Source organism: Anarrhichthys ocellatus, unplaced genomic scaffold, assembly GCF_004355925.1.
Source record: "Anarrhichthys ocellatus isolate YVR2014 unplaced genomic scaffold, GSC_Weel_1.0 scaffold13, whole genome shotgun sequence".
Classification (NCBI taxonomy): Eukaryota; Metazoa; Chordata; class Actinopteri; order Perciformes; family Anarhichadidae; genus Anarrhichthys; species Anarrhichthys ocellatus.
This window is the reverse complement of record NW_022280043.1, coordinates 567,927-581,018: the sequence shown is the minus strand read 5'-3', so window position 1 is coordinate 581,018 and position 13,092 is coordinate 567,927. Positions and strand designations below refer to the sequence as shown.

General features: G+C 40.4%; 2 protein-coding genes across 2 annotated transcripts; both read right to left on the bottom strand.

The window, feature by feature from the left end:
* Positions 1 to 1,649: 1,649 nt before the first annotated feature.
* Positions 1,650 to 5,438, bottom strand: gpn2 (GPN-loop GTPase 2). The gene is made up of 6 exons (XM_031853509.1): positions 5,357 to 5,438; positions 4,629 to 5,146; positions 4,378 to 4,534; positions 4,100 to 4,260; positions 2,422 to 2,552; positions 1,650 to 2,216 (listed from the first exon to the last, which is right to left on the bottom strand). Exons 2-6 carry the CDS (start codon positions 5,046 to 5,048, stop codon positions 2,144 to 2,146), a joined length of 942 nt encoding a protein of 313 aa, XP_031709369.1. The 5' UTR covers positions 5,049 to 5,146; positions 5,357 to 5,438; the 3' UTR covers positions 1,650 to 2,143.
* A 222-nt stretch (positions 5,439 to 5,660) lies between these two features.
* Positions 5,661 to 8,471, bottom strand: gpatch3 (G patch domain containing 3). Its single transcript, XM_031853508.1, has 7 exons — positions 8,036 to 8,471; positions 7,178 to 7,638; positions 6,900 to 7,074; positions 6,474 to 6,533; positions 6,244 to 6,374; positions 6,007 to 6,134; positions 5,661 to 5,928 (listed from the first exon to the last, which is right to left on the bottom strand). The coding sequence occupies exons 1-7, from the start codon at positions 8,442 to 8,444 to the stop codon at positions 5,745 to 5,747; spliced, it is 1,548 nt and encodes a 515-aa protein (XP_031709368.1). The 5' UTR covers positions 8,445 to 8,471; the 3' UTR covers positions 5,661 to 5,744.
* Between the last annotated feature and the right edge of the window lie 4,621 nt (positions 8,472 to 13,092).

Below are 13,092 nucleotides of genomic sequence, written 5' to 3'. Positions count from 1 at the left end.
CAGACAGAGGACGCATGAACAGTTTCAAAGTCTCCCAACAATTAGAAAAATGGAGCATTTGTCCCCCTCCTCTCTTCAGTCAAATGAAGCAGACATTTTTGGCATCCACAAAACGCACAGGGTGTGTGCACAGCATTGAGCAGCAATGAGAATTGTGTGTGCGTGTGTGTGTGTGTGTGTGTATGCGTGCGAGGCTGGGGGAGTCTTAATTTAAAAGAATGACATGTCAGTGTATGTAGAGATGTATGAGGCGTTTAATAGTTAGATTTGGCATCGATTAAAATTTAGATTTTGGGTGTAATTCTTATCTCACTATCGACACACGCACACACACACACACATCCACCTCTAGGGGTCTTATACGGGTTGAAAAAAGGCAGGAAGTACCAGTGGGAATGCATACTTGATCACATGTACAAACATTGGAACACAATTTAACAATCTTCCTGACACACCCCCCTAATGCACCGAAGAGCAGAGAAGTGTTGCAGGCATATATAATTTCTCAGGCACATCATACCACACAAGGTTAATGTGATTTCCGACGTCGGTGCGAGCTCGCAAAGTGGATCACGCTTTATTTTAGACTGGCTCCAGCGATGCATGGGAAGTATATGCACTCACGCGCCTCGTGTTCGACGTGTGTGCACGAGGGATTTTGATGTTGGGAGGTGCATTTATAATGCGGATGTTGGTTTTTTTTAAACTGGGTTTCACGGTTAGGACAGAGTACAGCGGCAGCAGTGGGAAAAGTGATCCCCCCCAAGTTCAGAAGTGAGTTTTAGTTGCTTTTATAAAGACAGAGGGTCCTCCATCCCAGAGACCAGACACAGGGCCAGTTGTGCAGAAACAGATTTAATGTAGCTTCCTCTCCCCGCCTGACTTAATTTTTCTGCTCTGGCTGCTGGTAAAAGGTGGAGCAGACTTTTTGTGGATCTGGGAGTAGGATTTGCAAGCGCATGTGCCATCTGCTGGACAAAAGATAGGCCCTAACATACAAGGACTCGGCTCTGGCTAAAGTCATCACTACTTCTGATGTGCTGGCAATGTTTTTTGATTTTGTTGATCTTTGGACATTATGCAGTTATGTTATAATGAGGTATCCCATGATTTATTTAGATTTATTAGATTTTACCCAGCATGTTGCAAAATATCCATTTGTACAGAACAGAAAGCTCTGCAAATGTTGCATCATTATAATAAAACACATTGGAATCATAGTTTACACAATACATAGTATTATATTTGGTATTGCATTTGTTCAGACAACTATTTTTTTTAAAATTTGGAAATCAAATTTGGCCTGCTTAGTATTTGACCTACGGATAAGAATATTACAATTTGTTTCATAAACATAAAATATGAAGTGTTTGTTATTTACTTATCCACTGCACGCACACGCGATTGCATCTCTGAGGCACTGCCGATTGTCAAGTTCCCTTATTTTCCACTACAGATCAAGGGAAGGGTCTGTTCTGCATCTGTCAGTCGTGCTCCTCACTAATATATGCACATGGCAGGAGGGCACGCATGATGAAAGATCAAATCCTCTATCATCTTTACCATACTTCTCCAATTCTAAAACAAACACAACACTCTTTAACGACTACATTTATGCAACAGCAATCTATAATAAGCACCAAGGAGCATCAGCATGAATCTTTTATTTTCAGTTAATGCATTCCAAAAGGAGAAGACCCAAAACAATGCTTATATTAATTGCAGTCTTTGTTTCAGAATGAATAGGACCTCCACATGATACATACCCGTGGGGATATCTCTGTGCTCCATAAAACGAGGAGACCGTACTCATTTAACAAAACAAATCCTAATTGATGGCTTTTACATTTGATACATTTCAAGAAAATGTTACGGCATTTATTGAAAACGTCCTTGTGACAAAATACGATGAATCTGAAGCTTTGCATTCACTCCCTTCAGTGTTCCTTATTGGGATTTTTATGAGGTGTGGTGCAACCTTGAAGCATCTACAACACCCAAATTTAGATCCCATCTCTCCACTGCCACTTTAGCAGAGAGGCTCAGAATCCAGGCCAAGTTAGATGGATGTTGCCAAGACTCCCTTGGTATACTGGTGCTAAAAAGGCAACTAGTTTTGTCCTTTTTATTTGGGCTTTTCACTTTACAGATCCATCATTTCCTCCTCCACGGTCTTTCCCCCAGGTTCAACATATCGCTCTTGCACTCCAAGAGTGCTGAAGTACTAGTCAAGGAAACTAAATATAACATCTTAACATGTACAGTATATTGTAAGAGTCAGGTTACTTTAAGCACAATTCATTCTCGGTCATTAGAAACACCAGAATATTCAGTCTTTCAGTCACTTTTCCGTAAATCTTAAGGTTTGCTTTTAAACCAGATGAGTCACCGTGAGTCACCGTAGTGATTAGGAAAGGATACGAGTCGAACTGGAAGTCTGCCCCCACAGCAGCTGACATCATGGCCTGCAGATTCCTCTCCTCCAGGTCTCCAAAGCAGTAGCCGTTGGCTTTGTCCACGGCTCGCAAGACCTGAATCATGCTCTCTTTGTCCTGGAGACAGAGAAGAGAAGCATTTTGGGGGGTTTTCTCTGTAATTCACCGAAAAAAACATTTAATAAAACATTGATAATGCAGTTTTAAAAATAATGCATTTCTGGTTTCTGAAATATCAGTATGCAGTATGTGATCCTATCAAGAGTCCGTGTTGACTTGATTCATTGGTCCTCAACCCTCTTTGAAATGAGCCCGTTCAGCCTTGAAATGTGTTCATCAAGGTTTAGTATTTTGAGATCAGCTACACGTGCATATAAAGCCATGAAATCCAAAAGTTCCTCCGATGCTCAAGAGTTTAGCATATTGTCCTTCTCAAAGTCAAAACTGTGGGTTTCTGCCCTTTTAAATGTGCCGTTTAACCAGCAGCTGCTTAATTTAAAGGGGGGGTAGAAAAGACGATAGCAGCTTCAAGGCTCATCGTTCAGCGTGATGGAAACAAGAGTGCCAACCTGCCATTGGTATGAATTGATAGTCCCATACGCAGTAATGGCACAGCAGTCTAGACTCCTTTCTCTGGGTACACAGACGGGCTCGTATCAGTCTCCATGAGGACATAATGCAGAGGAACGAATAAAGTGCACACAAAACGCTCCCCGATAACGGTCCCATCCATCTGTGGAAAACTGATCCAGAGCTAGATTTAAGATGCTAACAATGATTTATGATTGACCTGTTGAGGAGATGAAATTTGTCTTTGAGTGATTTTCTGTTCAGCAAGTTGTTCTCAGTATGGATGTTGTGTGGGTACTAAACCCCTTCACCACCTCTATCTACAATAACATCATCATCATCCCTCAGTGGCCTTTCATCAGTCCACAGAATGGAAAGATAACACGAGAATAATTAATGAATATTTGGTGTCAAATACGTTAATCGGCAAAAATGTATTACTCTGATAAAAAGCTTGACCCTGAGCCTTCAAGGCTTGACTTCTGTATTCATGGCATGTTTGATGGAGCTGGTCAGGCTACATTAGGTCTGTGAGTTTTGGGATTTAGCTCAAAGCAGACTTGACATTTGGTAATCACTGAGATATGACCTGCTTTTAAAAAAAAGTGAGCTTTGTGTGTAGCAGTGTGCAATATACAGTAGATCAGTGTTAACCTTCCTGCAGCAACAACAACAACCAATGGCTGGTCAGAGGAATGGTGTTTTCGTGTTATAATGATGGCTGCAGAGCATGAAACCTGAGCTTTGAGAGAAAATATGTTACATTTTATACCTGAAACAACTAAAGATGGTTCAGCATATAACCTATATAAATTACTTTTCATTCAATTACTCTAAATTCAGAAGGTTGATGACAGCCATGTACAGCTGGCCTCTACTGTATATTAGCTTGAGCCACTTAATCCCTTTCAGAATCAGGAGAACTCCAGCGATTACACTTTTAATTCCCTGAAGTCTATTTCAATTGGAATAATAGTAATAGTACGTCTCACTGGCATGTACCACCGGCAGTGTAGACTATATTAAACCTGACGGTCATTCTGTTGAAATATATATAACGATAAATTATTTTTAAAAACAGCAAACCGTGATACCTGCACATTGAGAGGCACAAAGGAGACGAGGCTGTAATCTTGTATGACCTCCGCCAACTTTTCATTTAGACGGTGGAATTTCTTAAAGAAGGGGTCTGCAGCGAGGTGATCGAGGAGATAGGTCAGATCCATGACCTCTGTGTAGAAGTCCAGGTTGAAGGCTGTGCAAGGATAAGGAATAAGGAAACACGTCACCGTAAGACTCATTTGTGAAATATTTTTGAGAGCGGTAACGTTTGTTTTGTCTGTGAGGTAAAAGCCAGTAGCCCTCAACTTACCCAGTTTGCCATACTGCTCAATCAAGTCCATCTTGGAGAGGATGTTGACGTGGGGGAGCTCCACGTGCAGCATGGTGGACAGCGAGGTGCAGAGCACAGAGATGAACTTGGCTGGGTCAGCGCAGTAGTGGGAGTCCACAAGGTGCACGGATGTCAGCTTAAAGAGGAGAGAGAAACGGGTGGGAGAGTTATAAGACCTGTGATCTGCATTGTGTTACATCATCATCCACGTGATTGTTTCAGAAGCTCACCCTGAAGTTCCACTTGGCCAGCTGTGAGAAGATGTTCTTTGCTGAGCTCTGGTGGGTGTAGAGCTCCACTTGTCCAGGACAGTCGAACAGGAAGTAACAGTCGCTGTGCTCCTTCAGCTTGTTCTCTAACCAGTCCAGGTTTGCTTCTACATAATCCATACAGTAGAGGAGCCCGCCGTTGGGTCCGAGCTTCAAGCCCTCCATCACATCGTCCAGAGTGACGAGGTCCGAGACATCTACCGCGCAGGGATACGGGAGTCCTTCGTTGGCAGGGTCCATGTTCACCACAACCACCTTGCGCCCGAGCCGAGTCAGGAATTCCTGCATCCCCTGACAGTACGTGGTCTTCCCTGAGCCCGGGGGTCCAATGACCACCTGGCCGAAGCGCAGGGGGGACGCTGCTCCGGTCTGACTGGACATGGTTTCAATGTGGAGGATCACATGAGACGGGGGACCAGGATGTCAGAGGGTCCACGTGTGATGTCCTGGATGCAGGGAATCAGCATCCAGGTTGTTACCTGGCAGGGTCGCACCAGTCAGTGTCAGATATTAGCATATATATTAAAGTTCAGCCTACTCAACAGTTGACATTACTTACAAAGCAAAACCTCGGTAACTATTTGTAAGTGTATGTGTGGCCATAGAGAAGTGTGACTAATGTTAGCGACATGTTCTGTTACATTTGAGGCTTTTATTTGCAAATGTAACAAGTGCTGATGGATAATTACCGTCTGCCGCCGTTATGTTTGCATGCGTACATGGGCTGATAGCTAACTGGCTACGCTACTAAGCACATCCGGGTTACGTAACCGAGATGTCAGAATAAAAGCATCGTTTTTCATTTGACGAGGGGCACCACACTGTCCTCTGTGATAGAACTTAATATATTTTCTGTCATTATTTATCATTAAGAAACACCATAAAGTTCCATAACAATATGAACCATTGACATACGAAAACAAGTGTTTGTGTGAGTCTGCAATTTGAGATATTACAAAGTTGTATACAAAGACAAAATCTGCACAAGTGGAATGAAATGTTTCAAAAAAATGCTTTATTAACACAGTTATAAAAATATGCTAGTACAAAATCTATGGAATAAAAATAATGTAGCTGTTATCGTCGTGGTCCGATGGTGCCACCTGGCTGCCAGCCTCTGTACTTCATACTAGTGTTTGGTTGACGTCTCAGCAAGGTGTCGCCTCCATCGATGTCTTTGGGTTTGTCGTACACTGTGGTTATATGAAAATCTGTCCTGGCCTTCTTTACAGGCTGTAGGACAAGCTTCTCTCCATGATACCTGCAGAGAGGAAATACTTCGCATCAGGAGGGCACTTAAAACAGTGTTTGGTGATGTCATTTATGTGCTCATACGTACCCAAAGCCTCTTTTACAGTTGGGATGTTGGCCCTCACCCTCAAGGGCATCAGGGATCCCAACCTGACTGTGTCCCAACCCTTCACCGTCCTTCCAGCCCTGCTTTTCCATCAAACGACGACCAAAGCCCTAAAAAAAAAAAAAAAAAAAAAAAAAAAAAAAAATGAATTACACAATTGCTCATATAGGCTTTGGTAGAAAAGATGTCGTCAAATAATAGCCCATCTGCTTAGGCTACCTTAGAAAACCTCTCAAAGCTGCCGATGACTGTGTCCAACTGACTGTGTCCAGATCTGTCTTCAAGACCCTCCCTCAGCCTTTTCTCGTACCGCATTCGGACATAGTCACGGGCATCCATATCACCTCCATCTGCGAGAGGAAGAGCTGGGTTAAAGAAAAACCTGAACCTGCAGAAATAATTCAGTTTGGTTCCCTTCGTTAATCAGATGTAAAATAAACTTGAGATACCTTTATCATAGTAAACGCTCATGTCGACATCCCAGTCGTCTGTCGTTTGTTCATCAAAATCTAAGAAAAAAAGAAAAAAAAGTACAGGAGACATAAATGTTATCAATATATATCATCAAGCAAATACACGTTATTTAAAGTAGTAGTTGCGGGGGAAAAAAATCATATACATGTGTTTCAAAGTATATTTTTAATATCTATTATTGTAATTCAAGATGTCAGATATAAGCTACACAACACAGCTAAAATGTATTGTTTTGGTTTGACTTCCTATAACCATGCTGGGTAATGTTGTTAACATCAATCAGATAACTTCATATGTGATTTTTAAAGTATAAACATATGTTATTATACACGTCAAGAGGTACACATTAAGAGCTTCCTTTGCTCAGTGTGGAAAACTGCACAATTGTTTTGGTTGCATACCTCCTTCTTCCTCCTGCCAGTATTGGGCGTCGGTGTAGAACACCAGGCCCGAGCCGCCCTTCTCCCACTTCAACTCGATCTCTTCTTCGAACAGCCGCTCTTTGCATCGCTCCTGGCTCGTTACATCCTCGTGCAAAGCCTCGTGGCGCTCCCACTCCTCACACCAATCATCATCCTACAACCAACAAGATGAATGATTATCAAACCACAGAGAAGGGATGTTGGGGTGCATTTATATTTTACATTTTACAAATAAATATGAATGGATTCAAACCCACATCATCCGCATTTGACTGTGCATCCTCCTCCTCTTCTTCTTCTTTCTGTGGCTCATCCGTCTCTGTTGTTGCTGCGTGATCAAACAGCTTCCTCCGTCTTGAGAACGGAGCAGCCAAAGTGCCCGGTCCTGATATTTCATGTCCAGCAGCCGTTAACACGGTCTCTTCTGTGGCTGGAAGAGTCCAGGTGTCCCGATAATGGAAAGGCACATTGCCGTAACGCCGGTTGGAGCTGGTCTTGGGGAAAGTGAGGCCCAACTTGCGGATGAGACGAGGAGGCAGTCGGCAGGACTGGATGAGCTGCAGGAAGACTTTCACTGGTGTGCCCACGTTCCCATTCTGCATCAGAGCTGGTGGATTCAGCTCGGACAAACTTTTGAGGTCCGCCTCTGTGAAACGCTCTGTTAAGGACACACGGTGGCGCTGCTCGTGCTTTGATTTGTAGGGGAATGACCCATCATCTGGAAAAAAATAAATAACAATTTGATGTACAAGCAGCAATAACACTTCATGTCACAATTACACAACAAAGACAACTCATCTGTAGTAATAAGCCATAACAGAAGGAAGCCATGATACAGATGACACAATTCTCTCACTTTGACTTAAAAAAAGGTCTATGAATTAGTTAATTTTCTAATTTAAAATTACACAGCTGCAACTATAATAATGTATTTAATCTTCAACTCACTTTTTACGGGAAAATATCAAACATTTGGTGGATATAAAATCGTTAACATGGCACAACAAACATGTGTCAAATCCAGACAAAACGACACGGTCCATGTGTCCCCTATCCCCGTTTAGTCTTCCTACAGTTCTATTTATAACGTTACCGGTATGTAAAGTTTCACTAACCGTGGTCGTGTGAAACCTTTACTCTTTTAATAACACAACGACTAGCCAGCCAGTTCCCCTTCGGGTCAATCCAGTGATTCCCCGCATACATCCTGACGAGTCTGTCGGCATCTTTAGCACGAAGTGAGGCGATACAGCAGCACGTCTTCACCGCCTGCTTCTTCACGGGTAACGTTACGCCGTCAGCCTCCGAACACTTGGAGCTGCCCTCTTCACCGTCGCTACACACGGTGTCCTCGGACACCTCGGTCTCCCTGAGAACCTCCGGTCGATGTCGGTAGTGAAAACACTGAAAACCGCCACTTTCTATGAACTGACTGAAATAATTCCTCAAATCCGCGGAGCGTAGAGCAACAGGAATGTTGCTTATTGCTAAATACACGGTGGATAAGGCTTCAGAGTCCGCCATGATTGTTTTTTTTGTATGTGTTTTATTTTCTGGACAGCAAACGTCATCAGAACGACATTCAGAAATTACGTCACTTCCGCTTCCTGAGACGTTAGAGAAACGTTACTACCCAACGATTACTAACAGCGAACTTCTTTACTACTCCACAGCATATTCTTTATATTACACTATTATATAGTTTTATGTATGACCATTTCGCTTATTTTATATGGAAGTTATATAGAAAATCTTTATACAGACATTGCATGTATTATAGAGTAGACTGTATGTGTTATTATCATACATTTTACAGCAAAACGAACAAAGACAAGCAGAGTTCCATGTTAAAAGATAAATGCTACTGATAGAAGATACATTATCTCCATGCTCAAAAATAATGATTAGATTTCTAGTTATATCTTTATCTTTCATGACAGTATGCTATCTCTAATATCGAGCCATATATCCCAAATAATGAAACATGGATATAATCTCTGAGGGTTGTTGTTGCATTGTTGTTTCACCATGAAATTGTTGCAGTCCAGTCAAAACATCCCTGATATCCAAAAAATTATATTTTTGCAGAGATTGAAATAGAGTGATAGTGATGTCCATCCACGGATAAACAAAGAGCAGTTCAGCCCATACAATGTCTGACTATAGGCTTTATAGAGCACATCAGTGGTGTAAGACCCAAAAGCTCCCTGACAAGGAAAAAGAAACCAACAAAAAAACCTTTGTACAAAGGGGGGAAATAGTCAAATCCTAAGTACAGGCATTTTTAGGAGAGATTCCTCTCAATGGTCAGCTGTGGAAATGAACATTCATTTTGAACAAGCAACTCACTGAGCAGAACATTGATAGTGATCCCTGTATCCTTGATACGATTCAAAGTTAAAATGCTAAAAGGAGAAATCAAACTGTTAGACTCAAATGACAATTAAAAGACAGCATTTCTGGCTCTGTTTTTAAATGACATATCTATTTGATTTAGGCAAAAAGGCAGTAAGGCTGAGTCTGTCTTTTAAGAAGCGTTAACAAATCTTTCACATTAGTACATTTTTAACCTCTTTCAGAGAGAGAATCAATAAACGTATACAGACAGAGTTCATTAACCCAGGCTAACTCTTCCTTTGGCCTTCACCTCAGCTTTTATCATTGTGTTTGATAGTAATAGGCAGTAAAACCAGAGTGGAGTAACTGTACCCTGACATCACTTTACACATATTACACACTTATTGTGCGTTAGTCATAGCCAATCTGGCTTGTGGAAGTCCATGCTAATTATCAAGTGTGTTTTTACTTGTGTTTTTAACTTTTTTACAAGGTATGAGTTAAGTCAGAAATTCAATATCAATTTAGGTTTATTAAAGATCAGTGCAGGTAAAATACTGAAAGAATTCAACTTTCAAACACGTATTTCATACACACGAGAGCCCTGCTGTGTACAGGTAGGCACTCAGAGTCCCACAAATAGATGCACCTAATATCGATTTGTCCTGGAAAATAAAATACAAATAAAAAAACTTTGAGCAAGAAAGAGAAGACCTACCAGATCATGGGTCACTGCACTGGAGTTTTGGCCTCATCCATACAATGAAGATAAAGATTTACAATTAAACTGTGGCACTCAGTATTGTTTACATTTTTTTTCATATATCAGTGCTTTAGAATATAGAATATAAAAATCATTAAAAATAAAAATATTTCCCTCTATTGAACAAAATACATTCTACAATGCCTAAGTCTACCGTAGAAGAACTTGTAAAAAATAGTGTAAAAAATCTAATCAAAGGATAACTTAACATAAATAAGAATCTGACCAATAATTTAATGCCAACTTTCAGTAGCATCACTTCTTGGTCAGTGCCTGAAAAGTATTGAAGTTTAGCATTTTGTTAGTCAGTATGAAGCTTATGCTTTTCAAAGTACTACCTAGTCAACATCAGAGCACAGTCTAGAAGTACAGTATCTCAATGCAAAAAAATAAATAAAAATAAATAAAGGGGGAAAAAAGAAGAAAGAGAAATTGCATTTCAAAACCATGAAATATCGTGGTGTACACATATGGCAGTTTTATATTGATGTGTAAGTTTTTTCAGCAATTTCTGAATATTGTTGTTGACTAGAAAATCATTCAAACTGTCTTGTTGGATTGGATCTGGCTTATACTGTTTAAATGTGTGGTCTCTTGTAAGTTAATAAAATATATAATTTGAACCTGAAATAACTAAAAATGTGAACTAATGTGAACATTTCAAATTCCAGGAAAATCAAACAATTTTTTTCCCCGATGATTGAAATGACCCCGCGCCACGGTGTAAAGAATAACTGTGCCCTCTGGGTTAATGAACTTCTGAGAACAGAGTCAGGCAAATGAACCTCCGCTGTATTAGCAGTTGGTCAAGGTTAAGTGTCATGGACCAGACACGGTGTCAAGCACAAGAGTTCAACGACCTGGGAAAAGTAGAACCAGAGGAAGAGCAAAAGTCAATATTTGGGAGAAAACCTTACCAGAAAAGCAAACAGTCTGACACAATTATATTCAAGCTCATGTATTGATCGTCCTATTATTTATTATTTTAGTCTCAACTTGATAATGCTATTACAGTCAAGTGTCTTCATACATTTTAGAGTTGTATGTATTGAAATAATTTTTTTTTTTAAATGCTAAGACCTCCTTAACGTGCCAGCCATTACACCATGCTTCATCGGTTTCCCATGCCTGATCTCAGAATACAGCAGTTGTTCCACTTATAGATTGAAGGCCATTTTATTTTTACAGTCTTGGTGGAGATAAGCGTCTGTCCTCCGTGTCCGTCTCTGCCTGCTCCTAACGTCTATAAATACAAGTCTTATCGCAAGCGTTTACAACTGTCTGCCTGCTTCATGAAGCTTGAGGGCTTTCTGAGGGTATTACAAGTCACTTTGCTGAAAGGATCGCATTCTCGAAGATAACTTAACATGTTTTTTTTATCATGCATTCGAAGCAGAGGTCCATTATGATGAATAATCACTGTAGTCGTGTATCATAATGAGATCACTCCAGGAAAGAAAAGGAGGCTATGTAACCGATTCTGGATAATCCTTTGAAGGGATAAGTAAAGAGACCGATGAGGTGAAACAAACATTCGGTGACTGGTGCTGCCAGTGATGTCTGGCTTGTAATTTCTTTATTGCAGTCATTTACTCTATGAACTGTCCTTGACCCTGCTGCTCTGTGGTTCAGGTCTTCCTCTGAAACTTCAATAATGATGCTTCCAGGCTTGTGCAGCAGGTGTCCCCACAAAAGTATGATAATGTATCCTGTCACCTGTCTACTGTACAATGTGAAAAACATTTAGTTGGTTCGTGGTGCTAAATGTCTAAACTGAAAGAAATTCTCATTGAAAATGAGAAGTTTGTTTATTTCTCACAACAATAAAGTATAAGCTCATTACCTTATCAGCCTCAAGCCTCCGTGGCAGGCACAGGGAAGATAACAAATTAGGATAAACGCGTTTAAATGACAACTGGACCATTGTACCGCCTGTTACAGACGCCATAAACTGGAATTCCTTTCTTTTATATGACCATCGATCTAATGTTATCACTGTAAGAAATGTAGCATTAACACAACTGAGGAGTTTCCAATGTAAAATGCACTTCAATCATGGGGCCTTTATACATTATTTTAACTAAATTGTTTATCAGTCAGCTAGCCACCCCCATTTTTGTTTTGTTATTAATGTGCATACCATACACAGTTTTGTCCACCACTTTGGTCCAGTTCCACTTTTGGTCATGTTCCCCAGAGGATGAATCCTGCTGACTTTGGGGATCCAATAAAGTTTCCTTCAGTACGACAACGAGGTTGTTATTTTTTTAATTGGATGGATTGCAATTAAATTTCGGACATACACTCACGTCCCCCTCAGGCTGAATTGTAATAACATTAATGTCAAATCATACATTTCAACTTTCAATCTTAACTTTGATGTACCTAATTACATTCTCATCAGCTGTACTTTGAGTTTAGTGCTGATAACCAAATGTTAGCAAGCTAATATGCTAAACTAACACAGTGGAAATGGTTTGAAAGAAATGTATTTGCTTAGCATCATTTCCATCGTATGTCAGCATTATGACGTTAACATTTAGTTCAAAGCAGCACTGTGTCTAAGTACAGACTCAAAGAGCTGCTAGCGTGGGGATAAACTTGTAAGACTCAATGTGTTGACTTGTTATGAGTTAAATACAGAAAGGATAAATTAACAATTAGCTGAATTATTAAATTTTTTGTTTTTTAAATTAAAGGTTATTTCATCTTTGTCTCTGGTGTTTGGAGGGACTAATGACCTTTGTAGTATTTCTAAATCCTACATTTTAATTCATTTTATCAATATCAAAGGCAAACCAATAAAAAGAAGATGGTGGGCAGTGTTATACCACCAATTTAGGTTTTAAAAATTCCAGTTCTGTTTATTTTGAAAACAAAAACAAAACAAAACTTGCTACACCTCCTGAGGACATAACTTACAGGTTAATGCCCTTGCTTTGGCTTCTTTCCAGCTCTCCAGGTGTGAGGTGGCAGTGTGCAGAGACACAGTGTGCGGCTAATTGCCTCTGCAGTCCTTGGTAGCTTGGTACTGCCTGGGTTAATGACACCGGCTACAAGATAAGGCCCAAC